Source organism: Chenopodium album, chromosome 24 (assembly GCF_948465745.1).
Source record: "Chenopodium album chromosome 24, dcCheAlbu1.1, whole genome shotgun sequence".
NCBI classification, from domain to species: domain Eukaryota; kingdom Viridiplantae; phylum Streptophyta; class Magnoliopsida; order Caryophyllales; family Amaranthaceae; genus Chenopodium; species Chenopodium album.
The window spans coordinates 36,045,047-36,073,002 of NC_137857.1; the positions used below are offsets into that span (position 1 = coordinate 36,045,047).

Consider the following 27,956-nt stretch of genomic DNA (forward strand, 5'->3'; position numbering starts at 1 on the left):
ACATGTTTTCTTTAAAGTACAGCTAGCAGGACTGCAGTTAAATAAAATAAGGAGGAACACGCACATAGACACAACAATTATACGTATTTGCAAAGTTCACCTTATAACAGACGATATGCAGAATTGAGAACAGACATGTGATTTTTGCCCACTTTGCGCCCACGGAGGCACTCTAGATCTACCACTTGGGAATGATCCACAAAAAGGTTCACCTGGAAGTGTGATAATAAGCAAGAATGTACAGGATTAAGTAAGATGTCCAGTTCACTAAATGGAAAAAATTAATAAAGTATAATTTGGGAACCAAGAGAGGCAGATACTGTAAGATAGTCACCTTAGGACCATATTGGCTGACAAACCAATCAGCTGCTCTGGCATCTGCAGCTTCAAACATCGTCTTCTCAACTCCTAGTCGACCAATGATCTTGGCGATGATGTCTGCTCTTATTGATTCAGCTCGACGGCTAACATCCTCAGCATCAATCATTATCATGTCCGCCCCAGCCTCCAGACATCTCTCTGCCTTTCGGATCAGGAGGTCTACATCTTCAACAAAATCTAGTCATGCAGAAACAGGACATTAATTCATACACGAAGTTAACGAAATTATTGCAGGTCAGAATATTAAGTTTATCATACTCTGTGTTGCACTTTTTGGAAACTTCTATGGATTTAGTCACCCATCATTATTAGGTCATATAGCTCAAGCATGCAAAGATATTATCATCCAGATTGTTTAACAAAATCTTTGACTATCGAAGCATCGTATAGTTATGGCTTACTCAAGCTATTCCTCTGCTTTTAGATAAAATGATCTACATGATTTTCTCAAACACCTTTAAAGGGAGGACCTCCAGAAAACAGGGTACATTTACAAACAACAACATTTGAGATTGGTTTTAACAGTTAAAGCATATGATAAACACAGACACATCAAGTTATCACAACTTCAGGAAGCATATTTGAGAGGAAAATATAAATCAAGCACAAGTGCACAATAAAGTAAATTACAATAGCAAGAAGCAAGTCTATCTACCATAAGATCGAGGCCTTGGGGCTATATAGGCTCCATATGCTCTGTTTCCGGACAATGGTATATCAGACTTGTCAAATTTAACTGCAAACTGAGGCTTGACTTTCAGACCCGCATCCTTAATCATGTGCACGTATCTTAGAAGAGTTTCTTCAGGAAGCTCAAGTGAACCCGCATCTAGCTCGATTGTATCAAAGCCCAAGCGCTTGCATTCCTGAAGAATACCAAAAAAAATATATCAGAGCAATCTTGACTAGTAGCATTTGCATGCGAACAAACCAAAAGAGGATAAATCATATAATCCTGATCACTAATTACCTCTATGTAATGTTTCAAAGCAGATGGGCCTTTGCGGAGCAAATTTTCACCCCAATCACCAGTACTGATATAAACATCATGCCTGCGTGCCATATCAGTCATTTTTTTAATATAGCTTTCTGGTGTTAGGCCATGAGAACCTCCAGAAAACTTCAGACCATCAACAAACTGCCCCATTGATTCGAACACATCCTACAAAATGTGCAAAACCAACTTAGCCATAAGCCTATAAGAGGCCTTCACTTTCCACATACATAAAGACTTCACTTTTTTGCAGGGGGGTAATTATCACTTCACTTTGAGACATCTACAATTTTAAAAAAAAAAAAAAAAAAAATTAATGAAATAATTGGTAATAAACTGCAATCAAGTTTGATGGTGTTTTAACTAGCAATCAAAAGGTTGCTTTATGCCAGTTAGGCTGCCTTACAAGGAAAAAGGAAGTTGTCTACATGTGCTAAGTAAAGCTTCTAAAGGACCTTCCCCCAAAATCTTCAAAGTCCAACACCACAAGGTAGTTCTTCATGGTTCCTTTCAGAGGTGTGGCAATTAGATGTCTCTTGGATAACAAGACAGCTTTCTCTGCAGAGGTTTGTTGTGAAAATACAAGATAGTTGAGCAGGATTCCATGGTTCTTAAATCCTCATACCCAGCATTCATCGTCAGGATATTGAAAACCCCTCCCCAGCAGTAAAATAGAGTAAAAATGAAAATGATTTGAGTCAGTAAATCTCAAGTATATCATTCACTTCTTGCGTGATAATTTACTAGATTCAATCTCGGAGAGTTTGTGTTGAAGCCAAACGCTGTGATTTTACTGTTTAAAATCAAGATCAAATTTTGAAAAAACATTTTCTGCTAGCACTAGATATTGATCTTCCAAAAAGAGGGAGGCAGGAGCCGCAGGACATATCCTACTAATACATTAAGTAAAATAAGCTTCAAAATCTAGAAAGCATTTAACTTCAAAGTATAAGGCACTATGTTACTGCAGGTCTACAAAACTACTAAATCCTAAAATGAAGTTAAAGAATTCAGGACAGAAGTCATTTCTTACACCGTATTGTGCAGTTTAAGACCATTTCATACATTAATACAAAATAATGTGCTAAAGGCGGCTAAAGCCAATACGGATTATGTCCCCAGAAGGATGTGGCAAGAGTTGTACAATATTGCATATCCTTGAGGTCAAAGACAAATATCTAAATCAACCTTCAAACATTACAAAACTGTGCACCCTACACTCAGACATATCATGCATAATGGCAATGTAGCAAGGTGTCATACATGAACTAACACAAACCTGGCGTGGTGTCAAAAAACTGAGTAAAGATATGCATCATCCAAAGACAACTTATATGGATCATGAATGTAAACCCCCACAAACCCATAAAAAATTTCTCTAAAGAATCCTTATAATTCCTTTCTCAAACAACAATAATAGGGTACTGTCAAAAGGGAAGTTTGACTCTAAAAGATAGCTAAGGATGCGATAACTAGAAACAATGTATGGCATAGGAACTTTATTTTGAATAATGTACTAAAGGGACGTTTATGAATATTGGAAATGGAATCGAAAGGAAGCAATTAAGAGGGGGAAAGGAATTAATTAACTCTTACCTTTTCAATTGTTTAAAAACCATGGAAAAGAATCACTTAAATGGTTAAACTTAACTCTCTTTCTTTTTGTTTGAGGACGGTAAAAGGTAATTGTTTGTTACCTTAGCGTCCTTAAGTTTTAGAGATGTTGAATATGTGGAAACCATGACCTAGTTAGTAGTCACCCAAACATTTTAACAAAACAATCGGTAACAGTAATGGTAAATGAATCCGTTTCCAACCAAAAAAACACCATTACCAAACATGCTCTAACATTATGCTTTCCGACAACATGGCTTACAATGACTCGTTACAATTAATCAACACTACTGATTAAGTAATTGTATGGGATGGTACCGACAGCATAGCCTTTTTTGCCGATAAATACCTTAATATATTGTAAATTATATACACAATTAGCAAACTAGCTCAACATCCACAATAGCCGGTTTAGCCGTTTTCTCGGCCACGTGGAGAGCAGCTTAAAACCACGCAGGCACCTGCCACCTACAAGGTCGGTGCGCCACCTATAAGGTCGGTGCGCCACCTATAGAGGTATGTGGCACCTGCTTGGTTATCACTCTATATATACCCAGCCACATTTTCCTGTTCAAGGTACAATCTTTCTTTCTCTCTATACACTCTCTCTCTCTCTCTCTTAAAACCTTCCTCCTCAGATTACTAACTTTAGCATCGGAGTGGTTATTCCCGGATAACCCCCGGGCTAGATCATCTGTGTTGACTGTGCAGGTATCAAATTGGACGGTAAATCTTTACCAACCCCAAGACATCTCGGTATCGGAACTCACCCGGAACAGTTAATTCCCTTATCGGACATAGGTGATACAGACATAAGTTTTTTAAACAAAAATCTTTCAACAAAACAGCTGGATGGTGATGGCCCAAATATATAAAACCTTCTTGGACCCAGACTCCTCCCCCAATCCGTCATCCCGGGTAGGAGTAGCAAGAAGGCCGTCATCAAATTCCTCATCAGGAAGGCCGCGAGGATCAAGGTTCTTCATGGTTGCAAGGCTGGGAGGATCGTCGAAGTAATCCTTCTCGTAGCTGGTAGGAGAAAGATGACGGTCAGAACCATATGCGTCCTCCACTGCCTGCCATTGGTCCTCGCTCCAATCCTCGGCTTTGCATACACACCGATGCGCAGCAACCCACCCACCAGTGTAACGGTCGATCAGCTTCTGACAATAAATATCCGACTTTAGAAATCTGTTCACGGCCCGACGTTTCAACGCAGGCCTCTCCGACCGTTCAAGCTCAAGGTCCCTCTCTGCGGTTTCCCTCCGAGTCTTCTCGGCCTCCAGCTTCTGTTCTAAATCGGCAATTTTCTCGGATAGGGATTCCTGGTTGACCACTTTGAGCTCCAGCTGGTTAATCCGAGACTGCAGACCTTCAACTTCAAACCGATGAGTTTTGCGCTCCTCATCGGCCTTCTTCAAAACCGCCTCAGCTCTATCGGCCTGCCTCTGATAATGCTTGTACATATGAACAACCTCAACAGCCGAGGTGACAGTCTGCAAAGAGACAGTTTCCACCCTTAGCAAATAAAAGTAGTATACCCACCAAAAAAAAAATAATAATAATAAAATAAAATAAAAATATATATAAAAAGATAAATATATATACACATACCCTCATAAGACTGTTCATCATCTGACCACAAGGGGTCGTAAACCTGCTGCTGGTCCTATCGGCAGGAGTGGGCAAGTCCTTCAACATCCTCCAACCCAGGCTACCCCCAGATAATGGGTCGTCAGCATAAATAGATTCACCCCTGTTCACATTCAGCTGAGGACGCCAGGCCTCACTGGCATTGCCGACAGGGAAGTCCAAAAGTTCATCAGCAATTTCTTGAGGAACCTTAACGTGCGGGACCTCAATGAACTCTGGAACCGGCGCGGGGACAAAGGCATTTTGAATACCCGCCGTCGAGAGACCGATAAGGACGTGGGGGACATCCTTAGAAACAGGAATAATCCTCTCAGGCTGGACTGGGATGTCGGCCCCCTGGTTTTCCTTCCCAGATTCGTCAATGTCAAGATCCTCCAAGTTAACGACGTCTGGGGCAGAAGGCTCCTTTCGGGCAGCCGTTGTGGTAGTTCTCTGCTTCTTGGACGGGTCACGGTCAGAAGCCGAGTTAGCTCTCTTAGACCTTGCGGTACCCCCGCCTCGTCTAAGTGGAAGGATAGCAGACCCAGAAGTCCTTGATTGGGATTGGGCTGTCATGTCTCGTTTACTCCTTTGACGGCCTTTTTGTGCTCTGGTGGCGAACTTTGGCAGAGTGTCAAGTTTTCCTTTCGGATTTGGCGGACACTGATGCTTAACACGGCCGTCAGGAAAAAGCCCTAATTTGGCGTTGTCTAGCTTGTCAGGACCTGTGTTTTCGGTATTAAAATTGTGAAAGAACAGATAGTGATAAGCAGTAACGGCAAAAGTTTATAATATAATAAATCACTAGTTGAAACCAAAACAACGCGAATATAGTGTGCTAACGGCTACAGAAACTACGAAATAACTTAAATATCACGAAAAATCAAATAAAGTACGGAGATAAAGAAGTACAAAGAGTAATTGACGCAAACTTAAATATGATGGTAAATTCATACCATATTCATCAGTATGGCAGAGACCGACATGAGACAGGGGAGCGTTGCCCAGGATATAGTTACAATTGGGCAGCCACTCCCTCGAAACGGCCTTTATTTTACTACCCTCATTTACATAAAGACAATCGAAAAACCGATAGGCTTTTCGTTCAAGAACACCTAACTTCCTATCTCTAAGAGTGTCAAACCAAGTATGAGGAAGATGAAAAGTCTTCCGTAAACCAAAGCTGTCCGGAACCTTCATAAAATAGAATTGCCCCTGCCATTTTTTACAGCTGGTCATTTTCGGCCATACTGTAATCTTACCGGTAGTGTTTTGGGGTTTTTTGTCCCTCGGGAGAGTTACAACTCGAAGACTGATCCTGCCGGCTCTGTACCTGCAAAATTAACGGAGACACCGGTTGGATGGTGCTCCGCCTCCAACGCTCAAGTTAGTAACTTGAAGTAGAGTAAAAGGTGCGGAAATTAAGGTGGGGATCTGCTTGGATTCCAAGCTCAGTTGTCTCTATCAAAGGGACGGTTTTCAATGAATACCTTAAAATGTGAACCTGCCCTCCAAAAGAGGGGAATCTCCCTATTTATAGGGTCCTTGGGAATTGCGCCCCTGATTAGGGTATCAAACCCTAATCATTGGTGGGATGCGCCGTTCTACGGCTTTCTCGGGATTTGGGCCTGAAGGCCGACATTTTCCCAAATATCTGGGATGACACGTGTCAAGCGGGGAATGGTCCACTTTGGACTATCCTTGGGCTGACACGTGTCGCCCTCCGATTAGGCCACATGGCGGGGTAAAAATACCCTAAACACTTGCCCCTCACAGATGTGACGTGGCAATCCGCGTGGCATCTGTGACACATGTCACTCGCTGAATGATGGTAAATTTACCGCCAAAAAACTACTGTTCAACTTCTGGGTAAATTACGGGAGTACCCCTTCATTTACCCTCTATATATAGCCGTTTACCCTCAGAATCCTGCCACACTTCACAAAAATTTCAGAGTAAACTTAGAATCTTGAAAGAGAGAACAGAAGTCATCCGTCTGAGTCAGGCGCATATTTGAAGAAACCCAGACGCACCAACACAGTCGGACCCGTCTACCTTCAGATATCAAATCTAAAGGTACCGTCTCTGACTCTTTCAGCTCTTTTTTCATTTTTCCGTTTGTATATATTCCTTACAATAAATGGATTCATCACCAAAATACACGGCACAACCTAGGATAGGATCCAGCCGTTCACCAGGGACGGCTGAGTCTAGGACTAGTAGTGCCGTCTCAGGGTGTTGGGACCACCCTCATGCTTGGATTCCGACCATCTGCGCGTCTGTGCAGGACACAATGGCTCGGACTATGCAGACGGCAGGAGATCCAAATTATAGGAGCGACGACTCAGGCGCACAAGCGTCTGAGGGGGAGGCGTCTGGCTCTGGACACCAGACGGCTCCAGAAAGGTCCCCTCCGCGCGGCCCCCCAACTCCTCCTGATTCCTTTTTGGAGGAATGCGACCAAAGCGGGGAAGAGGACAATGACCAAGGCGGGGAAGAGGCCGCCTCAGTTTCTCTTTCTTTATCAGGGGAGGAGACGAGAAGGGTTGTTGACGTCTCTTCCTCTGAAAGCAGTGACGATCTTCCCCCGCTTGAGGATAGTGAGGAAGAAGAGAGGAAGACGTGGAAGGAGAAAGATGATCCCTTCAAAATCCGCGTCTCCTCAAAAGACATTGACCTGATGGAGAAAAATCTTCCAAATTTCCTGAAAGCCCACCCAATGGGAGACGGGTGGAGGATAAGGGTGCCTCCCCCAGACGGCACCATTTCTTGGGAGGACACTGAACGCAACGCAGACGGCTACTTCGGCTGTTACGAGGCGGCGTTCAGGGCAGGTCTTCGCTTCCCCCTTCACCAGGCGGTGAAGGCAATTTTGAGAGGCTACGGCCTCGGAGTCTGGCAACTTTCCCCCAATTCTTGGGCAAACATTCTGGGGTACGTTGCCGCCTGTGAATTCCAAGGGGTTCACCCCGGCTGGGAAGCGTTTGCCAAGATGCACTATCTCAGCCGCAACCCAGGCGGGTTCAGAGCGTGGTATACTCTGTCCACACTCCCCCAATACATGATGACCTTGGATAAGGTTTCCAAATTCGACGGCTGGAAACACAGGTTCTACCTGTGCACGGCTCCCACCAGACGGGAGAACTACGGGCTCCGTCTGTACAATAAGAAGCCTGACCTTATGGGTCGGAAGTGCTGTCTTCCTCGAATTCCGGATGAGGACTTCGACAAAATAATTGAGGCTGATCTCTTCGGCCTCACAGACGCAACCCTGTCAACCGGGGAAGTAATAAAGGTTCCAAAGAATTGGATCCCAAAGAGCGCCTGGTTCAGGGACGAGTGCTTCCTAGCCGCCTGCGGGCTAGGGCACATGTTTGATAGAAGTATGCGCCTGAATCATTTCCGTCTGGGGTACTTTTGTGTCGGAAATGAATTTCTTGTTAATGTTCTAACTGTTTTCCGTCTGACCTTGCAGGAGAAGCATTAAACATGTTGCCCGAAGAGAAGACACCCAGACGGTCCTCTGCCCAGATCCGCCGAGATTTGGCGGAAGCCCAGGCGCGTGAGCTCAGGGCCAAGGTAAACGCCTGACCTGCTTTTTGAGTTAACTTTCAAAGTTTCCTCACGTAGTCTGCTGACATTAAGTTGTTGTATTTTCAGGGAGGCAAGGTGGACAAGACGTTTGAGAGGAATCTCAAACGGGCTAGGGAGGAGACCCCCGTCTCAAACCCAAGCAAGTCCTCTAAAAAGGCCGCCTCCTCTGCTACCCCTACTGCCCCGCCTGGGAGGCAAATGAGAATAGGAGGGAGGAATGAGCAGGTGTCAGGCTCTCTTGGCCTAGACTTGGCCCGTCCTCTTCCTGCAACCGGGGGGCTTTCAACGGCTGCCAGCGGCTCCCGCCTGGCCGGCTCTGCAGGTAAGAATCCCTTTGAATCCCCGTCTGAGCTGGGATGGCCGCTGCGAGTGAAATCACACTCCCAGCAAACGTCATCCTCAGACGGTCGGAACCAGATAGGCGCTGCTTTAGTAACCCAATCTGATGCTGATTGTGATGCAGATCAATCGCCTCGCTGGCCAGACGTCCAGAAGCATGCCAGGGCCATGCTGGGCGCTGTAGGCAAACGGGGTAAGGATGCTATCCCAGGGATTGAGACGTTCAATCTTGAACGCATCGTCACCCTTCTGGCTGAGGTAGTACACTTAACCAATTTTTTCAATGGCTATTTCTACACTCTTTCCCGTCTGCATCCTTAACCTTTATTTTTTGTAGGCCTTGCTGCGGGTAGACGGTCTCAAGCGCCCTTACACCCGCAAACGGGATGAGGTAAGACGGGCCAAGGAGTCCGCCTCCATTGCCAATGATGTTGCTTTCCATTCAACCATAATTAACGACCTTGAAACTAAAGCAACCGAAATGACGCAGGCGGCCAAAATTCAAGAGCTGGAGGCGGCACTGCAGACGGCCAACCAGAGGGCCGAGGCTGCAGAGGCGGCCCAGAAGCAGGCGGAGGTGGATCTCCCTAAGCTGAAGGAGGACCTCCAGAAGGCCAAAGAGAACCTCCAGACTCTTCAAGGAGCTTCTTCAGAGAATGCTGATCTGAAGAGGAAGATATCCCAGATGGAGGAGGCTGCAGCTAAAGCTCAGGAGAACTTCCGAGCAACCCTCCAGGCGGAGCAAGACCGTCTGGTTGCTGAGATGGCCGCCGATAATGAGGCCATGATGAAGATCGCCTGGGATGCCTTGAATCCTGGAAAGGATTACGGCGTCTAGGCCCTGGCTCACAAGTATGCTGACGAAGTCGTATACTTGCGAGAGAGAGGTGAGCCAGAGCCTGAGTCCTTCCTCGCCTGGGCTGAGACGGAACAACCGGAGCCTGAAACTCCAGAAGCTCCAGACGTTGAAATCCTTGAGGAGGGCGAGAGGAACCAGGAAGGGCTGCCTGCAGGGCAGTAGCTTCAGCGGCTGTGCGCCAAGCCTTAGTTTTTCTGCGGCAGTATGCCAAACACTTTGTTTTTCCGGCCTGCGTGCCGAGTATATTTGTATTTTTACCGGCTGAGGAGCCGGGTCTTGCAAACAATATTTGATAACAATTGATCCATCCAGCCGTTTGGTTGGACGGAAATCTTTTATGAATGCACCGACTGAGTCGGTTTTATTACTTTGCGCTTGTGTTTGAGCTTTCAAATTTTTGCATTTCAAATTTCTCCGCCTAACTTATCAAAAGTATGCGGCTGCAATTTTCTCCGCCTAACTTATCAAAAGTATGCGGCTGGTCTTGCCCCTGGACGGCTGTGTGGTTGGTTTCAAGTGAAGCTGATTGATTGACTTGGGAACGTCTGATGCTGCAAAGAGCATGATACGTTTGTAAGTCAATCAATCACAGTAGTGATTGCCCCAAACCAAGTACACAGCCGTACATTAACAGGCGTTTCAGCTTCTAGCTAGACGGTGTTGCCCGTCTGAGCAGAATTTAAATAGCCGTTGCACAACTCTTTTGCCCCAAATGAGGATGTGTACAATTTAAAAATAAAAACGCTAAGAAATGCAGCCGGTCCCCGCCTGATGTCCTTAGACATCCGGGTTCCGGAACTTGCTCTTTCCTTAGACAGTTCAGGTCAGACGGCTATGGATGGCTGATTCAGCCGTCCAATTGTGGCCATCTGCATTGATAGAGCAGGAAGGCAAAAGCCGCCTGGGGCCAGGAGGCAAAAAGGCCGCCTGACCTTCATGGGGCAGGAAGGCAAATGCCGCCTGCCCTTCATGGAGCAGGAAGACAAATGCCGCCTGGGGCCAGGAGGCAAAAAGGCCGCCTGACCCTTCACGGAACAGAAGGCAAGTGCCGCCTGCCCTTCATGGAGCAGGAAGGCAAATGCCGCCTGCCCTTCATGGAGCAGGAAGGCAAACGCCGCCTGCCCTTCATGGAGCAGGAAGACAAACGCCGCCTGCCCTTCATGGAGCAGGAAGGCAACTGCCGCCTGCCCTTCATGGAACAGGAAGGCAAGTGCCGCCTGCCCTTCATGGAGCAGGAAGGCAAATGCCGCCTGCCCTTCATGGAGCAGGAAGACAAATGTCGCCTGCCCTTCATGGAGCAGGAAGGCAAATGCCGCCTGCCCTTCATGGAACAGGAAGGCAAATGCCGCCTGCCCTTCATGGAGCAGGAAGACAAATGCTGCCTGGGGCCAGGAGGCAAAAAGGCCGCCTGACCCTTCACGGAACAGAAGGCAAGTGCCGCCTGCCCTTCATGGAGCAGGAAGGCAAATGCCGCCTGGGGTGTTTGCAATCCAATTATACATTCAATGTCCTTTTGCCCCATTGGGAGGACTTGTATAATTTTCGAAAGTAATCTAAGTAGGAACTTCAGTCGGTCACCGGCTGATGTCCATTGGACATCCGGTTGTCGAAACTTGATCGTTCCTTAGATTGCTCTGGTCAGACGGCTATGGACGACTGATTCAGCCGTCTAATAGTGGCCGCCTGCATTGGTACGTAGAGTAAGCAGGTTGGCTTCTCTCTGCGACGATTGCACCCGGAGGGGTGTCGCCGGACGCCTTTGTCCATGTTGGGACAGGCGAATTTATGTCGAAGTAGCCATCCGGCCATTGGCCTCTGGTCTTGTTATAGACCGGCTGTATAGCCGCTAAGCGTTTCTATGCTTAGCTTACTTATCTGGCCATTGGCCTCTTCGTCAATCAGACGTTAACTTAATTTCCAAGTGTCAAACTCAGAAAAACAAACAAGTGACCCGTCTGAACCACAAAATTTACAAAATCTCAGAAGTAGTATTTTTTCAAATTATCTACATTCCAAGTTCTAGGCAGGCGCCTGCCGTCTGGGGTTTCCAGGCGGTAGGTGCCGTCTCTTACTTCTTCATAAATCCGGTAGGGGCCTTCCCAATTAGGAGTTAGCTTTCCAAGCTCATTGGCCCTACCGGTTGCCTCCATTTTCCTTAACACTAGGTCGTCCACTTTCAAGGGACGCCTGTGTACTCTCTTGTTGTAGGCTCTTGTCATTCTCAGACGGTAAATCTCATGACGCAAGGCGGCATTGCCCCTACGTTCTGGAAGTGAATCCAATGCCAGGCGCATTGCCTCCCAGTTTGCCTCTTCATCATATAACATGACTCTGAGAGTCTGCTCATAGTGTTCAATGGGCAAGACGGCTTCAGCACCGTAAACCATGAGAAATGGGGTTTCTCCGGTTGACCCCTTTGCTGTTGTCCGGATGGCCCATAGGACATGGATTAATTCCTCAGCCCATAAGCCACCGGCTCTTTCAATTTTCTTCTTTATGCCGTTTGAGATCAGCTTGTTGAAGGCTTCAACTTGGCCGTTTGCTTGGGGACGGCCGACTGATGCGAAACAGGTTGAGATCCCTTGATCTCCCAACCAAGTTTTTAGCTGAGGCGTCTCAAACTGAGGGCCATTATCAAACACCATGGACATAGGTACCCCATACCGGGTGATGACATTCTTCCAGATGAAGGAAATGACGTCTGATGTATTGATATTCTTTACCGCCTCAGCCTCTACCCACTTGGTGAAGTAATCCACAGCCACCAAGATATAACGCTTACCGCCTGGTGCAGGCGTGTAAGGACCTAAAATGTCCATGCCCCATTTTGCAAACGGAATTGGGCTATGGATGACCGTCAGATCAGTAGCCGGGCGGTGAATAAGTTTGCCAAATTTCTGGCACTTGTCACATTTTCTCACCAATTCCTTGGCGTCTACCTCTAGAGTAGGCCAAAAGTATTGCCGCCTGGCTCTGACGGCTAGATATCTGCCGCCTATGTGGGAGGCGCAGAACCCCGAGTGCAAGTCTTCGAGAACTTCCTTCCCCTTCTCTAGGGTTACACACTTCAATAGAGGCTTAAGAAACCCCGCCTTGAAGAGTTCTCCATTTCTCAACTCAAAGCTTGCGGCTCGCTTTTTCAGAACGGCTGCCTCCTGTGGCGAATCAGGGAGCGTGCCGTCTGAGAGGTACGCCCGGATGCCATCCATCCAGGTGGAGCTTCGGTCTAGGACTCCAATGGGATCTTCAAAGATGCTTCTTTTTTCAAGTACTTCCCAGAAGACTGACCGAGGCGTATCATGGCAGGCGGAAGATGCAAGCTTCGATAGCGCATCCACCTGGTTATTGTCAGACCTAGGCACTTGATTCAGCCGGAACTCCTCAAGTGACCCAGCCTCTTCTTTGACCGCCTGAAGATATTTGATCATAGCCGGGTGAGTTGCCTCATATGTTCCCTGATACTGGCTAACGATCAACTGCGAATCTGAGTAGGCGTCAATTCTTGTTGCCCCTGCCGCCTTACACATACGGATTCCGGCTAGCAGGGCTTCGTATTCCGCCTCATTGTTTGAGGCCTGAAAATTGAACCGTAGTGCATACTCATATCTGTCCCCTTCAGGAGACTCATAAATTACGCCTGCACCACAGCCGTTCTTCGTAGAACTCCCGTCTACATACACTTTCCAAACCTGATCAAGATTATCCGGAGCCACCGGACGGGTCATTTCCACAATGAAGTCGGCAAACGCCTGACCTTTCACTGCCTTTCTTGGTTCGTAAATGATTTCAAGACTTTGCATTTCAATAGCCCATTTTAGCATTCTTCCGGATGACTCCAAGGTAGACATTGGCCGCTTGAGTGGCTGGTCGGTGTAAATTACCACCGGATGAGCCAGAAAGTAAGGCTTCAATCTTTTGAATGCCATGTACAAAGCAAGGCCAAATTTTTCAACCAGGGGGTACCGGAGTTCAGCATTTTTAAGAACATGGCTAATGAAGTAAACCGGGAGCTGAACGCCGTCTCGCTCAGCAAGGAGAACGGCACTGAGAGCATGGTCTGAGACGGCCAAATACATATACAACGTCTCCCTAGGTAGAGGACTGACCAACCTAGGCAGAGAGTGCAAATGCTCTTTTAGCTTCTGGAATGCCGTCTCAGCATCGTCTCCCCATTCAAACCTGGTCTTCTTCCTGATTGCTTGGAAGAAGTAAAGGCATTTGTCACCTGACCGGCTGAGGAACCTCCCCAAGGCGGCCAGGCAACCAGTCAGCCTCTGGACTTCCTTGACAGAACGGGGTGACTTCATGTCAATTACCGCCTGTATCTTTTCGGGGTTAGCCTCTATCCCCCTTTGATCAATCAGGAATCCGAGAAACTTCCCAGACTCAACACCAAAGACGCATTTCTTGGGGTTTAACATGACCTTATGCCGCCTGAGGGTGGTGAATGTTTCTCGGAGATCAGCAAGGTGATCCGCCTGTTGCTTGGATTTGACTATCATGTCATCAATGTACGCCTCCACATTCCTCCCAAGTTGATTGATGAAGGCCGTATTAATCATTCGTTGGAAGGTGGCAGGCGCATTCTTCAAGCCAAACGGCATCACAGTATAACAGAATAACCCCAAATCAATGACGAAGGCCGTCTTCTCTTGATCTTTTTTCCAGATGGGTATCTGATGGAAGCCGGAGTAGGCATCCATGAAGCTCATCAAGGCGTGACCGGCTGTAGAGTCGACCAGACTGTCGATCTTTGGAAGCGGGTAACTGTCCTTTGGACACGCCTTGTTGAGGTCTGTGTAATCAACACACATGCGCCAGGTCCCATTTGGTTTCTTAACAAGGACCACATTGGCCACCCAGTCGGGGAAATTGCAGGGCCGAATGAACCTGGCGTCTAGCAGCTTTTTGACTTCGGCAGCTGCCGCCTGACTTCTTTCCTCGCCATGGTTTCTTTTCTTTTGCCGGATGGGCTTCTTTTTGGGATCCACGGCGAGTTTGTGCACAGCGAGATCCGGGCTGACGCCTGGCATCTCTTCCACTTCAAAGGCAAAGATGTCTTTGAATTCTTTCAGCAGAAGGTGCAAGTCTGCACCCAGAGCAGCATTAGCAGCCGTCCCAACCTTCACCGTCCGCTCTGGACGGCTGTCGTCCAGAACGAGATCAATGTGTTCTCCAGCCGGTTGGGGACGGAGCTCGTCTGACCGTTCGCCGGCCAGTGATTGCTATTTTTTCTCTTTTTTCACCTCCACCAGCAGAGGCGCTTTTCTCTTCTTACCAACGGCTGGTGGGGCATCCTTGACAGCGTCAAGGTCTATTGGCTCCTTCCCTTGGCCGTCTGAGGCCACAGTATCTTTAACGGCTGAGAGATAACACTCCCGAGCCGTCTTCTGATCCCCGTTCAGGGAACCAACAGAGCCATCATCCCGCTCATACTTGACAAGCATGAGAGACGGGATGATCACCGCCTTGGTTTCGTTGAGGGTTGGCCTACCAAGGATAATATTGTAGGCGGTCAACTCCTCCACGACCAAGAACCTGACGACAACATGCCGTCCCTGGCCTTTTTCTCCCAGCCGGATGGGCAAATCAATTCTGCCGGCTGGGTAGACCATCCCACCCCCAAAACCAACCAAGGGGTGGGTAACCGGATGCATGCTGCTGGAGTTGTACTTCAGCTTCTGCAGGCACCGGAGGCTGATGATGTCCGACGAGCTGCCGGTGTCAATAAGGATCCGTCCAACCAGTTGGTTGGCAACCTTACATTCAATGACGACCGGGTCGTCATGCGGACGGCGGACGCTGCCCCTGTCCTTCTCAGTTATGAGGACGTCTGGGAAGGTGGAGGAGGCAGACGCCTGCTCATCATCATCCTTGTCCATCTTTCGAAGATGGCTCTTGGTGCCCCGGATGGTAGGGCCACCACATGAAAATCCGCCTGCTATAGTGTAGACCGGATCCTTATCTGTATCCGAACTACTAGCCGGCTGGGTAGCCTTGGAGGACTGACCCTTGCTCTTCTTTTTTGCCCCAGCTGGGGACTTAGAAATGTAGGACTTTAAAAGCCCTTTGTCAGCCAGACGGTCCAACGTCCGCTGCAGACTAAAGCAGTCGTTGGTGTCATGGCCAACCTCCTCATGGAACTGGCAATATTTATCTTTGTTCCGTGACTGGACGGAGCTCTTCAATGGATTCGGCTTCTCAACGGACAGCCGATCCTTTACCTCCATGAGGATGGAGTTGCGGTCTTTGTTAAACTCGTACTTGGGGACGTACGGTTTAAACTCTTTCTTCTTCTTCTGGGACGGCTGCTCAGAATCGCTGACCGCCCAGACTTCTTTTCTCTTTCCGCTCTTTTCTTTTTTATTACCCGGCTGAGCTGGCCGGCTGTCTCTCTGTTTGTCAAACTTCTTGGAGTCTGACTGGCTACCAGGCGTGCAGAGGTCGGTAGCCTGTATATAGCTTTCCGCCTCCCTCAGGGCCGCCTGTAGCGTAAATGCCCCTTTTCTGACAAGGTCGAACTTAAAAGCCGACCCGTCTCTCAGACCCTTGAAAAAGTCTGTGAATGCTACCTCGTCAGACAGCCCCTGGATCTGTATTCTAACCAGGTTGAACCGCCTGACATAGGCGCGTAGCCCTTCTCTCTCACCCTGCCTAACGGTGCTCAAATCAAGGCTCGTTTTCTTGGCAGGAATGTTCATTGAGAAGTTGGTAGCAAACAAGAAGGCTAGCCTCTTGAAGCTATCAACAGAACCGGCTGGCAAGTTGCCAAACCACTGCTGGGCAATGCCCTTCAGTGTAGCCGGGAAACAACGACACCAGGTGGCATCGTCCCACCCCTGTAAGCACATGAGGTTGGTATATGCCATCAGGTGGTCTTCCGGGTTGGTGGTACCATCATAGGTGCCCACCAAAACATTCTTAACCTTGGTCGGCTGAGTCGCCTCGGTTATATTGGCTGCAAAAGCAGACGGCTGTTCGCCTATCCTCATTAGCCGAAGCTGCCAGTCCAGAGGCTGGGCAGGAGTATATGCCGCCTGACCTCCAAAAGGAGGTGGCTGCATGAACTGGAGGCCAAATTGCCCATACTGCGCCTGAGGTGCGTATGGTATAGACCCTATCATCAGCTGAGGTTCGGTGTTGACGGTTTTACCGCCTGTCCGACTCTCATGCAAGGACACAGAGTTCCTTGCAGAAGCTTGCTTGAAGCTGTCTGGAAAGCTCGAAGTGGAAGCTGACTCAGACTGCTGCCGCCTCCTTCGATCGATGACTTGTCGTGCATCGAAGGTAGACGCATTTTGTGCCTCCGGCTGGGGTCGCCGGGGCATCAGAATCTTAGACCAGTCAAGTGTTGCGGCTGCCTTCTCCTTTGGATGAGGAGTTGGCTGCCTGTCCTTGACCGGCTTCTTCTTCTTTCCAGAAGTGGGAGTCTTTTTAGCCGGCTGACTCTTGCTAGAGCCTGCCTTGTTTTTGTTGATCATAGCCTTGATTTCACCTTTGAAAGAGGTCATGAATCTCATGAGCTCATCTCGGGTGACTGGGGCTTGACCTTTGGCCTTCTGGGTTTCCCCGTCTGGCCTTCCAGGTGGGCGCCTGCTTGGGCCCGCCTGGTCTTCATTTCGCTCCAGTTGATCCCTGGAACGAATAGATTTAGAGATGAGAGATCCATCCCTAGAGATGTAAGTCTCAACATCATTGTCTTCCTCCTCATCCTCCTCCTCAGTGAATACCTCTGGCTGAGGCTGAGGTGGAGGCTGGGGAATTTCGAACCCGATCGGTTGAATAACCGGTTGCAAGTCATCCAAGTTACCCGTCTGGGTACCCAGACGCAGAGAGGTAGAATTGAGAATCGGTACAGAGTTTTGAACCATCTTGAGGTACTCTCCCCACAGACGGCGCCAAATGTTTTGGGGTTTTTTGTCCCTCGGGAGAGTTACAACTCGAAGACTGATCCTGCCGGCTCTGTACCTGCAAAATTAACGGAGACACCGGTTGGATGGTGCTCCGCCTCCAACGCTCAAGTTAGTAACTTGAAGTAGAGTAAAAGGTGCGGAAATTAAGGTGGGGATCTGCTTGGATTCCAAGCTCAGTTGTCTCTATCAAAGGGACGGTTTTCAATGAATACCTTAAAATGTGAACCTGCCCTCCAAAAGAGGGGAATCTCCCTATTTATAGGGTCCTTGGGAATTGCGCCCCTGATTAGGGTATCAAACCCTAATCATTGGTGGGCTGCGCCGTTCTACGGCTTTCTCGGGATTTGGGCCTGAAGGCCGACATTTTCCCAAATATCTGGGATGACACGTGTCAAGCGGGGAATGGTCCACTTTGGACTATCCTTGGGCTGACACGTGTCGCCCTCCGATTAGGCCACATGGCGGGGTAAAAATACCCTAAACAGGTAGTAGTAAGAAGAGACCACCAGCCTGGAGATTGACTGTCTTTTTTCAATCGATGTAGTTTTCGGAAAAAATTCAGCGTTAGCGGAAAATCCATGTAGATCATAGTCCAAACCAAGGCTACAATATTACGCACCGCTGGCGGAGTTAATTGTGCAACGCAGACATTCCAGGCTTTAAAGATTTTTTCTATGAAGGGATGAAGCGGAAATCGAAGACCAAACTCAAAATGCTTAGCATATACCGCAATATGCCCCTCTGGACAATTGAAAATAGTATTACCAGAAGAAGGCAGAGTGAGCACATAATCGTCAGGTAACCCAAAGAATCTCTTACCGATACCACAATAATTCTTCTCAGTGGCCATTTCCAACCATTTGTCGTCAACTTTTGTAGACATCACCTTTAAATCACTGGTTAGATTCATGGGACGCCGGTGCGCGTTGTCATCATTTTCTGAATTATATGCCTCGTCCAACCGTTCCTCGGCAATAATTTCTTCGCCGATATTGATGTCTGCGTTTAATTCCGAGTCTGTTTTCTCCTCATCAGAACCACTACCTTCAGCTTGTTCTCCGCTACCGTCACCAGATTCCTCACTCCTCTCAGAAGCTGTGCTACGCTCAGTGGACTCCACATCCTCATCAGGGATGTCGGCTGTTTCACCTTCTTGTTCTACCAAGGGTTCCTTGCCTAGACGTCGGCCTGAACTCTCACCTTGGCTGGGGTCATGGCTAGGGCGCTTAGTTCTCGACATTCTGCCTCTTTTAACACCAATTTTACCGAAATTAGAACCGTATTCGTCGAGGAAGATGTATGACTCAACGTCCTCAATAAAACTGATAGACTCAAGTTCAAGAAGATCAATATCTTCTAATATACCAAGATTAACAGACCGAGAAGATTTTCAGCTTCCTTTTCTGACGCTGAGGACAAGGGCACAAACGGGTCAGCCACACAGGCCTCACCCGTAATAGAATTCTTTATAGATTTACGCATAACCAACTCAACAAATGCAGAAATATCAAAACCCACTACAAACAACCACAAACATCGAACAAAAAAATATTTAAAATAGAAATTTAGAGTTTTAATTACCTCTGCGCGAAGCGAAGAACCTCGAGGAATCGCAGAACAAAAGAGAGCAACAACGTCTTCAGGCGACCGAAATCCGTCCGCAGGAGTATGAACCCAGAGATATCTCTACACTAGAGATCCAACGAAATAACAAGTTACAACTATGATTGAGAATTTCTCGAGGAATTTTCTGAATTTTTAGCGAAAACCTTTGCAAATATTGAGATGAAATGAAGAAACTGTTCGAATTCCTTATTTATACCCCCAGTGAACAGTATTTTGATGTGACATTTGGTGCATGAAATCCAACGATGAGGATTAAAGCACCTCTTCATCAAGAGACGTCGAGCGTCTGACACGTGCCCCTATACTTTTTGCTTAATTTCAATTTTTTCCGCCCATAACAAATACCAAAATGGAACATTATTGAGCAAACTACCCTATCGGTACTTTGCTCACTTGGGGGAAATCGAAGATTTTCAATCTTCAACATTTATTTTTATTATTGAGCAAACTACCCTATCGGTACTTTGCTCACTTCAGGGGTCACTTGTAGATTTTATATCCCCAAACACTTGTTTTTGTATTGAGCTAAGTAGCCTGTCGATACTTAGCTCACTTTGGGGGTAAATCAGAGATTTTATATCTCCGCACACTTGTTTCTGTATTGAGCTAAGTAGCATGTCGGTACTTATCTCACTTTGCGGGTAAAATTGGAGGTTTTATATCTCCAAATACTTATCCTTGTATTAAGCTACGTTGCCTATCGGTACATAGCTCACTAAGGAGCTAAATCGGAGACTTTTCATCTCCAAGCACCTGCTTTCGGGTTCAGCATACGTATTATCGGTTTTTTGCTCAGTTTACGAATAAAACGAAGGTTTTTTATCCAAAAGCACTTATTTTTTCAGCATAGCGCTATCGGGCCTATACTCAGTTTGGAGGCAAGTGAGACGTTTTTCATTCTGCACATGGCATTTTGCCGTTAAAGTGCGAACGTTGACTACTTGTCGAACGTCCCCACTTGGGGGGCTAGTTGTATGGGATGGTACCGACAGCATAGCCTTTTTTGCCGATAAATACCTTAATATATTGTAAATTATATACACAATTAGCAAACTAGCTCAACATCCACAATAGCCGGTTTAGCCATTTTCTCGGCCACGTGGAGAGCAGCTTAAAACCACGCAGGCACCTGCCACCTACAAGGTCGGTGCGCCACCTATAAGGTCGGTGCGCCACCTATAGAGGTATGTGGCACCTGCTTGGTTATCACTCTATATATACACAGCCACATTTTCCTGTTCAAGGTACAATCTTTCTTTCTCTCTCTATACACTCTCTCTCTCTCTTAAAACCTTCCTCCTCAGATTACTAACTTTAGCATCGGAGTGGTTATTCCCGGATAACCCCCGGGCTAGATCATCTGTGTTCACTGTGCAGGTATCAAATTGGACGGTAAATCTTTACCAACCCCAAGACATCTCGGTATCGGAACTCACCCGGAACAGTAATGCATTATAATTTCGGAATTCGTGACAAAATCACACAGGCAGCAATTTGATGATAAATGTTTACTAACTCGGAGTACTATATACCCATCAAACATTGCTTCAACGATAAACATTCACCTAAAACACGAATCAAATTCTAATTTCTTCATGCAACTAAAACATATCAAATCAACTTCTTCATGCAACTAAAACAAATCAAACAAACCTATCTTACACTTCAACCTTCATCACACCATAAAATTTCTAAGATTGAGAAATCAAATTCCTAAATTCCACAACAAAACTACTCAATGCTTCCTTGACAGAACGGGGTGACTTCATGTCAATTACCGCCTGTATCTTTTCGGGGTTAGCCTCTATCCCCCTTTGATCAATCAGGAATCCGAGAAACTTCCCAGACTCAACACCAAAGACGCATTTCTTGGGGTTTAACATGACCTTATGCCGCCTGAGGGTGGTGAATGTTTCTCGGAGATCAGCAAGGTGATCCGCCTGTTGCTTGGATTTGACTATCATGTCATCAATGTACGCCTCCACATTCCTCCCAAGTTGATTGATGAAGGCCGTATTAATCATTCGTTGGAAGGTGGCAGGCGCATTCTTCAAGCCAAACGGCATCACAGTATAACAGAATAACCCCAAATCAATGACGAAGGCCGTCTTCTCTTGATCTTTTTTCCAGATGGGTATCTGATGGAAGCCGGAGTAGGCATCCATGAAGCTCATCAAGGCGTGACCGGCTGTAGAGTCGACCAGACTGTCGATCTTTGGAAGCGGGTAACTGTCCTTTGGACACGCCTTGTTGAGGTCTGTGTAATCAACACACATGCGCCAGGTCCCATTTGGTTTCTTAACAAGGACCACATTGGCCACCCAGTCGGGGAAATTGCAGGGCCGAATGAACCTGGCGTCTAGCAGCTTTTTGACTTCGGCAGCTGCCGCCTGACTTCTTTCCTCGCCATGGTTTCTTTTCTTTTGCCGGATGGGCTTCTTTTTGGGATCCACGGCGAGTTTGTGCACAGCGAGATCCGGGCTGACGCCTGGCATCTCTTCCACTTCAAAGGCAAAGATGTCTTTGAATTCTTTCAGCAGAAGGTGCAAGTCTGCACCCAGAGCAGCATTAGCAGCCGTCCCAACCTTCACCGTCCGCTCTGGACGGCTGTCGTCCAGAACGAGATCAATGTGTTCTCCAGCCGGTTGGGGACGGAGCTCGTCTGACCGTTCGCCGGCCAGTGATTGCTATTTTTTCTCTTTTTTCACCTCCACCAGCAGAGGCGCTTTTCTCTTCTTACCAACGGCTGGTGGGGCATCCTTGACAGCGTCAAGGTCTATTGGCTCCTTCCCTTGGCCGTCTGAGGCCACAGTATCTTTAACGGCTGAGAGATAACACTCCCGAGCCGTCTTCTGATCCCCGTTCAGGGAACCAACAGAGCCATCATCCCGCTCATACTTGACAAGCATGAGAGACGGGATGATCACCGCCTTGGTTTCGTTGAGGGTTGGCCTACCAAGGATAATATTGTAGGCGGTCAACTCCTCCACGACCAAGAACCTGACGACAACATGCCGTCCCTGGCCTTTTTCTCCCAGCCGGATGGGCAAATCAATTCTGCCGGCTGGGTAGACCATCCCACCCCCAAAACCAACCAAGGGGTGGGTAACCGGATGCATGCTGCTGGAGTTGTACTTCAGCTTCTGCAGGCACCGGAGGCTGATGATGTCCGACGAGCTGCCGGTGTCAATAAGGATCCGTCCAACCAGTTGGTTGGCAACCTTACATTCAATGACGACCGGGTCGTCATGCGGACGGCGGACGCTGCCCCTGTCCTTCTCAGTTATGAGGACGTCTGGGAAGGTGGAGGAGGCAGACGCCTGCTCATCATCATCCTTGTCCATCTTTCGAAGATGGCTCTTGGTGCCCCGGATGGTAGGGCCACCACATGAAAATCCGCCTGCTATAGTGTAGACCGGATCCTTATCTGTATCCGAACTACTAGCCGGCTGGGTAGCCTTGGAGGACTGACCCTTGCTCTTCTTTTTTGCCCCAGCTGGGGACTTAGAAATGTAGGACTTTAAAAGCCCTTTGTCAGCCAGACGGTCCAACGTCCGCTGCAGACTAAAGCAGTCGTTGGTGTCATGGCCAACCTCCTCATGGAACTGGCAATATTTATCTTTGTTCCGTGACTGGACGGAGCTCTTCAATGGATTCGGCTTCTCAACGGACAGCCGGTCCTTTACCTCCATGAGGATGGAGTTGCGGTCTTTGTTAAACTCGTACTTGGGGACGTACGGTTTAAACTCTTTCTTCTTCTTCTGGGACGGCTGCTCAGAATCGCTGACCGCCCAGACTTCTTTTCTCTTTCCGCTCTTTTCTTTTTTATTACCCGGCTGAGCTGGCCGGCTGTCTCTCTGTTTGTCAAACTTCTTGGAGTCTGACTGGCTACCAGGCGTGCAGAGGTCGGTAGCCTGTATATAGCTTTCCGCCTCCCTCAGGGCCGCCTGTAGCGTAAATGCCCCTTTTCTGACAAGGTCGAACTTAAAAGCCGACCCGTCTCTCAGACCCTTGAAAAAGTCTGTGAATGCTACCTCGTCAGACAGCCCCTGGATCTGTATTCTAACCAGGTTGAACCGCCTGACATAGGCGCGTAGCCCTTCTCTCTCACCCTGCCTAACGGTGCTCAAATCAAGGCTCGTTTTCTTGGCAGGAATGTTCATTGAGAAGTTGGTAGCAAACAAGAAGGCTAGCCTCTTGAAGCTATCAACAGAACCGGCTGGCAAGTTGCCAAACCACTGCTGGGCAATGCCCTTCAGTGTAGCCGGGAAACAACGACACCAGGTGGCATCGTCCCACCCCTGTAAGCACATGAGGTTGGTATATGCCATCAGGTGGTCTTCCGGGTTGGTGGTACCATCATAGGTGCCCACCAAAACATTCTTAACCTTGGTCGGCTGAGTCGCCTCGGTTATATTGGCTGCAAAAGCAGACGGCTGTTCGCCTATCCTCATTAGCCGAAGCTGCCAGTCCAGAGGCTGGGCAGGAGTATATGCCGCCTGACCTCCAAAAGGAGGTGGCTGCATGAACTGGAGGCCAAATTGCCCATACTGCGCCTGAGGTGCGTATGGTATAGACCCTATCATCAGCTGAGGTTCGGTGTTGACGGTTTTACCGCCTGTCCGACTCTCATGCAAGGACACAGAGTTCCTTGCAGAAGCTTGCTTGAAGCTGTCTGGAAAGCTCGAAGTGGAAGCTGACTCAGACTGCTGCCGCCTCCTTCGATCGATGACTTGTCGTGCATCGAAGGTAGACGCATTTTGTGCCTCCGGCTGGGGTCGCCGGGGCATCAGAATCTTAGACCAGTCAAGTGTTGCGGCTGCCTTCTCCTTTGGATGAGGAGTTGGCTGCCTGTCCTTGACCGGCTTCTTCTTCTTTCCAGAAGTGGGAGTCTTTTTAGCCGGCTGACTCTTGCTAGAGCCTGCCTTGTTTTTGTTGATCATAGCCTTGATTTCACCTTTGAAAGAGGTCATGAATCTCATGAGCTCATCTCGGGTGACTGGGGCTTGACCTTTGGCCTTCTGGGTTTCCCCGTCTGGCCTTCCAGGTGGGCGCCTGCTTGGGCCCGCCTGGTCTTCATTTCGCTCCAGTTGATCCCTGGAACGAATAGATTTAGAGATGAGAGATCCATCCCTAGAGATGTAAGTCTCAACATCATTGTCTTCCTCCTCATCCTCCTCCTCAGTGAATACCTCTGGCTGAGGCTGAGGTGGAGGCTGGGGAATTTCGAACCCGATCGGTTGAATAACCGGTTGCAAGTCATCCAAGTTACCCGTCTGGGTACCCAGACGCAGAGAGGTAGAATTGAGAATCGGTACAGAGTTTTGAACCATCTTGAGGTACTCTCCCCACAGACGGCGCCAAATGTTTTGGGGTTTTTTGTCCCTCGGGAGAGTTACAACTCGAAGACTGATCCTGCCGGCTCTGTACCTGCAAAATTAACGGAGACACCGGTTGGATGGTGCTCCGCCTCCAACGCTCAAGTTAGTAACTTGAAGTAGAGTAAAAGGTGCGGAAATTAAGGTGGGGATCTGCTTGGATTCCAAGCTCAGTTGTCTCTATCAAAGGGACGGTTTTCAATGAATACCTTAAAATGTGAACCTGCCCTCCAAAAGAGGGGAATCTCCCTATTTATAGGGTCCTTGGGAATTGCGCCCCTGATTAGGGTATCAAACCCTAATCATTGGTGGGCTGCGCCGTTCTACGGCTTTCTCGGGATTTGGGCCTGAAGGCCGACATTTTCCCAAATATCTGGGATGACACGTGTCAAGCGGGGAATGGTCCACTTTGGACTATCCTTGGGCTGACACGTGTCGCCCTCCGATTAGGCCACATGGCGGGGTAAAAATACCCTAAACAGGTAGTAGTAAGAAGAGACCACCAGCCTGGAGATTGACTGTCTTTTTTCAATCGATGTAGTTTTCGGAAAAAATTCAGCGTTAGCGGAAAATCCATGTAGATCATAGTCCAAACCAAGGCTACAATATTACGCACCGCTGGCGGAGTTAATTGTGCAACGCAGACATTCCAGGCTTTAAAGATTTTTTCTATGAAGGGATGAAGCGGAAATCGAAGACCAAACTCAAAATGCTTAGCATATACCGCAATATGCCCCTCTGGACAATTGAAAATAGTATTACCAGAAGAAGGCAGAGTGAGCACATAATCGTCAGGTAACCCAAAGAATCTCTTACCGATACCACAATAATTCTTCTCAGTGGCCATTTCCAACCATTTGTTGTCAACTTTTGTAGACATCACCTTTAAATCACTGGTTAGATTCATGGGACGCCGGTGCGCGTTGTCATCATTTTCTGAATTATATGCCTCGTCCAACCGTTCCTCGGCAATAATTTCTTCGCCGATATTGATGTCTGCGTTTAATTCCGAGTCTGTTTTCTCCTCATCAGAACCACTACCTTCAGCTTGTTCTCCGCTACCGTCACCAGATTCCTCACTCCTCTCAGAAGCTGTGCTACGCTCAGTGGACTCCACATCCTCATCAGGGATGTCGGCTGTTTCACCTTCTTGTTCTACCAAGGGTTCCTTGCCTAGACGTCGGCCTGAACTCTCACCTTGGCTGGGGTCATGGCTAGGGCGCTTAGTTCTCGACATTCTGCCTCTTTTAACACCAATTTTACCGAAATTAGAACCGTATTCGTCGAGGAAGATGTATGACTCAACGTCCTCAATAAAACTGATAGACTCAAGTTCAAGAAGATCAATATCTTCTAATATACCAAGATTAACAGACCGAGAAGATTTTCAGCTTCCTTTTCTGACGCTGAGGACAAGGGCACAAACGGGTCAGCCACACAGGCCTCACCCGTAATAGAATTCTTTATAGATTTACGCATAACCAACTCAACAAATGCAGAAATATCAAAACCCACTACAAACAACCACAAACATCGAACAAAAAAATATTTAAAATAGAAATTTAGAGTTTTAATTACCTCTGCGCGAAGCGAAGAACCTCGAGGAATCGCAGAACAAAAGAGAGCAACAACGTCTTCAGGCGACCGAAATCCGTCCGCAGGAGTATGAACCCAGAGATATCTCTACACTAGAGATCCAACGAAATAACAAGTTACAACTATGATTGAGAATTTCTCGAGGAATTTTCTGAATTTTTAGCGAAAACCTTTGCAAATATTGAGATGAAATGAAGAAACTGTTCGAATTCCTTATTTATACCCCCAGTGAACAGTATTTTGATGTGACATTTGGTGCATGAAATCCAACGATGAGGATTAAAGCACCTCTTCATCAAGAGACGTCGAGCGTCTGACACGTGCCCCTATACTTTTTGCTTAATTTCAATTTTTTCCGCCCATAACAAATACCAAAATGGAACATTATTGAGCAAACTACCCTATCGGTACTTTGCTCACTTGGGGGAAATCGAAGATTTTCAATCTTCAACATTTATTTTTATTATTGAGCAAACTACCCTATCGGTACTTTGCTCACTTCAGGGGTCACTTGTAGATTTTATATCCCCAAACACTTGTTTTTGTATTGAGCTAAGTAGCCTGTCGATACTTAGCTCACTTTGGGGGTAAATCAGAGATTTTATATCTCCGCACACTTGTTTCTGTATTGAGCTAAGTAGCATGTCGGTACTTATCTCACTTTGCGGGTAAAATTGGAGGTTTTATATCTCCAAATACTTATCCTTGTATTAAGCTACGTTGCCTATCGGTACATAGCTCACTAAGGAGCTAAATCGGAGACTTTTCATCTCCAAGCACCTGCTTTCGGGTTCAGCATACGTATTATCGGTTTTTTGCTCAGTTTACGAATAAAACGAAGGTTTTTTATCCAAAAGCACTTATTTTTTCAGCATAGCGCTATCGGGCCTATACTCAGTTTGGAGGCAAGTGAGACGTTTTTCATTCTGCACATGGCATTTTGCCGTTAAAGTGCGAACGTTGACTACTTGTCGAACGTCCCCACTTGGGGGGCTAGTTGTATGGGATGGTACCGACAGCATAGCCTTTTTTGCCGATAAATACCTTAATATATTGTAAATTATATACACAATTAGCAAACTAGCTCAACATCCACAATAGCCGGTTTAGCCATTTTCTCGGCCACGTGGAGAGCAGCTTAAAACCACGCAGGCACCTGCCACCTACAAGGTCGGTGCGCCACCTATAAGGTCGGTGCGCCACCTATAGAGGTATGTGGCACCTGCTTGGTTATCACTCTATATATACACAGCCACATTTTCCTGTTCAAGGTACAATCTTTCTTTCTCTCTCTATACACTCTCTCTCTCTCTTAAAACCTTCCTCCTCAGATTACTAACTTTAGCATCGGAGTGGTTATTCCCGGATAACCCCCGGGCTAGATCATCTGTGTTCACTGTGCAGGTATCAAATTGGACGGTAAATCTTTACCAACCCCAAGACATCTCGGTATCGGAACTCACCCGGAACAGTAATGCATTATAATTTCGGAATTCGTGACAAAATCACACAGGCAGCAATTTGATGATAAATGTTTACTAACTCGGAGTACTATATACCCATCAAACATTGCTTCAACGATAAACATTCACCTAAAACACGAATCAAATTCTAATTTCTTCATGCAACTAAAACATATCAAATCAACTTCTTCATGCAACTAAAACAAATCAAACAAACCTATCTTACACTTCAACCTTCATCACACCATAAAATTTCTAAGATTGAGAAATCAAATTCCTAAATTCCACAACAAAACTACTCAATGCTTCAATTATTGACAAAAATCAAAATGAACAACCAGAATTCAAGGTAAAATCAAAATGAGTACCTCAAGAACATTTTGAGAGAAGAGAGAGTATTGAGGACCGCGAATTTCAGTGATTCCAAAACTTCTAGGCTTTTCTGGACGATCTTCCTCCTCGAAGAAGCTCTTCCATCTCAACGAAGCCGCCATTAAAATGAACTAGGAGAGAGAAAAAAATTTCCAGAAATGCAGAGATTTCAGTTCAATTGAATTTCTGAGAGAA

General features: G+C 47.2%; 1 protein-coding gene across 1 annotated transcript; it reads right to left on the reverse strand.

The window, feature by feature from the left end:
- On the reverse strand, positions 1-27,890 carry LOC145610194 (protein HEAT-STRESS-ASSOCIATED 32-like). The gene is made up of 5 exons (XM_081665475.1): positions 27,758-27,890; positions 1,352-1,543; positions 1,037-1,247; positions 335-558; positions 1-212 (listed from the first exon to the last, which is right to left on the reverse strand). Exons 1-5 carry the CDS (start codon positions 27,881-27,883, stop codon positions 102-104), a joined length of 864 nt encoding a protein of 287 aa, XP_081521601.1. The 5' UTR covers positions 27,884-27,890; the 3' UTR covers positions 1-101.
- Between the last annotated feature and the right edge of the window lie 66 nt (positions 27,891-27,956).